We start from the raw sequence: 3,374 nt of genomic DNA, 5'->3' as shown, positions 1-3,374 counted from the left end.
GGAGCTTACACACACACAGGGCCAAGTCCCTCGCAGGACTCCTGGCAAATAGTGGGGGATTTAGCCCCGAAAAGCAATTTCTCCAGGCTCAAGAGGTGGGGTTTTTTTTGCAGCTCCTCGAAATGACGTGCTGGCCGCGTGCCGCCGTGTTTCACCGTGGGCCACGAGTTCAACATTAAAAGACACTCAGGCCTGTTCCCAGGAAACCTGCAGATTCTTAATTAAGGGAAATAGGTTTAAAAACTTCCAGTGGCTTCTAGATTTATAGGGAGGATAAAATTAAACATGGCTACTAAAATCTGCTGTAAGAAAATCTTGTTACCACTAATGTTCATTTATAGTTTGACTTCCCAGCATTTCATTCCTTCTCTGGTGCAGGAGAGGGACTGACAATTTAAAACCCTGAAAGATGGCTTTATGACTTGCTCAGCTGTAAATCAAACTTTTAAAGTTCGTAAAAATTGCTAAAATAAAAAATGGTTTAATAGGAATGTTTTATGGTCCATAACGTTATTATAGCCGTTTTATTCCCTCTGCATTGTTACTTTAATTGGATCACAACAATTCTTGAGATTCTCATTTTTATTGGGTGAAACGTAATCTTAAATCAGAACGACCGAAAACATCTTCAACACATCTTTTGATTTACAGCTCGTTTCTCTCAGGCCCTTGCTGCAGGGCTGCTGCCGACCCAGCGCAGAGCTCGCTCAGCGGGCATTGCCCCCGTGCCGACAGCCCCCTGCCCTGGGGGACGCCGGGGGTCTGCTGTCACCCGTGTGTGCTGGCTGAGCGGGATCTCACTGATTTTCTTCTCTTCCTTCGCCCCCTGCCAGGTCTCGGACCGCTCAGTTGTGGCTCTCGTTCCCAAGCAGACCTCCTCCTACAATATTCCTGCCTCTGCCAGTATATCCCGGACGTCTATCAGTAGATACGGTAAGAGGGAGGTGTTGGGACACGATGACTCATGGAGGGGGACTGGGCATTGCTCCTGCTGCCCGGCACATCTGGAGCTTGCAGCTTTGAATGACAATTGTCTGACGGGGCTGGGATTGAAACCGCCTTTGTTGCAGAAGGGCAACACCTTAAGGGAGTTGGGTGAGGAGCCTCCCCCAAAGGACCATGCCAAAATGAATATAAGTTCCCATCCCAAACAACAAAAATTATCCTTGGCTCCTGTTATTTATTTTGCAATGGCTTTTCCATCTATGAGCAGAACAGCAGAAAAGACCACAGAGAGGCTGAGAGGAGGCAAAAGGAGATGCCAACACATGAGCAGCCTTTGGTCTCTGAAAAGCCCAAAAGCCCAGGGAAAAGCTTTTGGCTGGGGCTGGGTGCTGCAGAGCACCTGTGGGGCTCCCGCTGTGGGAAAGCAGCTTTGTGTCCCTCGAATATAAGTGGGGTTGGCACGAGAGTAAAGCCTGATTCCTTCATCTATTTCTTCTCTAAGTAGAGGATCCTGAATTCTTAGCTAACGGGTCAAAAATGGGTTACAGCAATCTTAGCTCGGCGTGCTCCGATCTGTACCCCTGGGAGTTTGGTATTTGCATAATCGCAGCGCTCGGCACTTTGCAGAGGGTCCCTGAAGACGCTGCAGCCTCAGTAAATGAGCCTGCGAGGTGCCAGGTGTGCGTTTATAGCACTAAATCCACAATAATGGTGATAATACACTTCCATAAAAGGCAGCAGTGGCAAAATCTCTAGCGCGCTGATCTTCTGTTATCTTTCACTTTACAGAGTGCTTTACAAACGAGAGGTCTCCTCCCAAACCCGTCTCCTTCTCTTGTTTATAGCTCCCAAAATGATTTTTCTTGAGTAGGGATTGTGAGGCATTCCCACAGGAGAGTCTTTAGGCAGGAGTTGGGAGGAAAGGCGTTGCTCCCTGGGAGGTGTAGTCCGGCCAAGTGCCTGACACATCCCACGCTTCAGGTGATGGAAAAAACTGAGCTGGGGTCACACAGCCCGAGTCCTCAGTGCTCATTGATCTGTGTCAGGTGGAAAAGCTTTTGCAAACTACCAATATGATCTATCATTGCTCACGTTAAGATTAATACTTCTAATTGTGCAGACAGAATTTAAATGAGATACTTATTTACTTCCCCATTATATATCAGTGCAGAGCTGTGTTTAAAAATAGAATTACTGGATGCTTCCCTAGCTGTCCCCATGTCTGTCTCCTTAATTATATCAGTTGGAGTACTCATTTATCTAAACCTTAATCAGGGATGAAAATCTAGCTAGTTTGGTAATGACTTGCGTATTTCCCTCGGCTGATTTATGATTGATCCCCTTGCTCTCTGACGAGGAGGGTGAGCTGGAATTGGAGGCTAAACTTGAGAAAACGCACAAGGTTCCCAGAGAACAAAGAAATTCAGCGAGAGGAGGAGAAACCCAAGAAGGCAGGGCTGCGCCGCTCAGCCCCACGTCTTGCCTTGGAGACACCATGGATGGGACCCAGGGAGGCACGTTCTTTGGGAAGTTAAATATATCTCGCATCCCTCCATGGTTTCTGAGCAATTAAGGGAAAAAAAGCCCTTTGTCTGCTCCCCTCGAGGTCTCCTTTCCCTGCGGGGAGGAGGCAGGAGGACAGCAGGGAGGCTGGGATGCTGCTGGCCTTGGGCTCTGCAGCCCGTGCTCGGCTTGAGCCCTCCTGAAAGCCTCGAGAAGAGCAGTTTCTTCTGCCCTTTGTGCTGGTCATGCCAGGGAGCGTGTTGTTGTTCACGGATCACACTGATATCAGGACTCCGGTGCTGCAGGAGCCGGAATCTTGTATGGAGCTGGATTATTGAATTCATGTAAGTCAGGGGTGTGAGTGGAGTGGAGAAGTCCCATGTCTGAGCGAGGAAACAGAAAGGCTCAGGTCTGAAGGACTCAATTCAGGCCAACACGTGTCTTTGACAAACACCCAATTTTGTCGGTGCCGTTCCATTCCATTGCCCCATAGAAAAGCTTTGCGGATAATTTTGGCGTGAGCAAGTGCAGTGTCGTCGCTGAAGAGAGACAGGGAAAAGGAAAAGGGGTTCACTTTGAGCGTCAACAACTTCTCTCCCCCTCGTTCAGACTCCACCTTTCGCTACACCGGCAGCCCCGACAGCCTGCGCTCCCGGGCCCCCATGATCACCCCTGACCTGGAGAGCGGCGTCAAGGTCTGGCACTTGGTCAAAAACCATGACCACGGAGACCAGAAGGAAGGAGACCGGGGCAGTAAGATGGTGTCTGAGATCTACCTGACCAGGCTATTGGCCACAAAGGTACGTACCACGAGCTAAGTTCTCCTGGGAAGCGCAGAGGCAGGTCCCTGTAGACACACTTGCCGGGGGGTCCTGCGCAGTCGCTAGCGATGCTGGGCTCCAGGGAGGGCTGTCCCCAGGCTTTCC

The 3,374-nt window shown here is 49.8% G+C and overlaps 1 protein-coding gene across 1 annotated transcript in view; it reads left to right on the top strand.

Annotated features, from left to right (window-relative positions):
- Positions 1 to 3,374, top strand: part of LOC104275166 (plexin-A2) — a 25,261-nt gene that overhangs the window by 17,854 nt on the left and 4,033 nt on the right. Inside the window, exons 13-14 of the mRNA XM_009871041.1 lie at positions 834 to 933; positions 3,058 to 3,248. Of these exons, the coding sequence (XP_009869343.1) occupies positions 834 to 933; positions 3,058 to 3,248 (291 nt within the window). The remainder of the gene's footprint in view (positions 1 to 833; positions 934 to 3,057; positions 3,249 to 3,374) is intronic.

The sequence above is a fragment of the Apaloderma vittatum genome, unplaced genomic scaffold, assembly GCF_000703405.1.
Source record: "Apaloderma vittatum isolate BGI_N311 unplaced genomic scaffold, ASM70340v1 scaffold28896, whole genome shotgun sequence".
Classification (NCBI taxonomy): domain Eukaryota; kingdom Metazoa; phylum Chordata; class Aves; order Trogoniformes; family Trogonidae; genus Apaloderma; species Apaloderma vittatum.
This window is presented reverse-complemented; position numbering and strand designations above follow the sequence as displayed.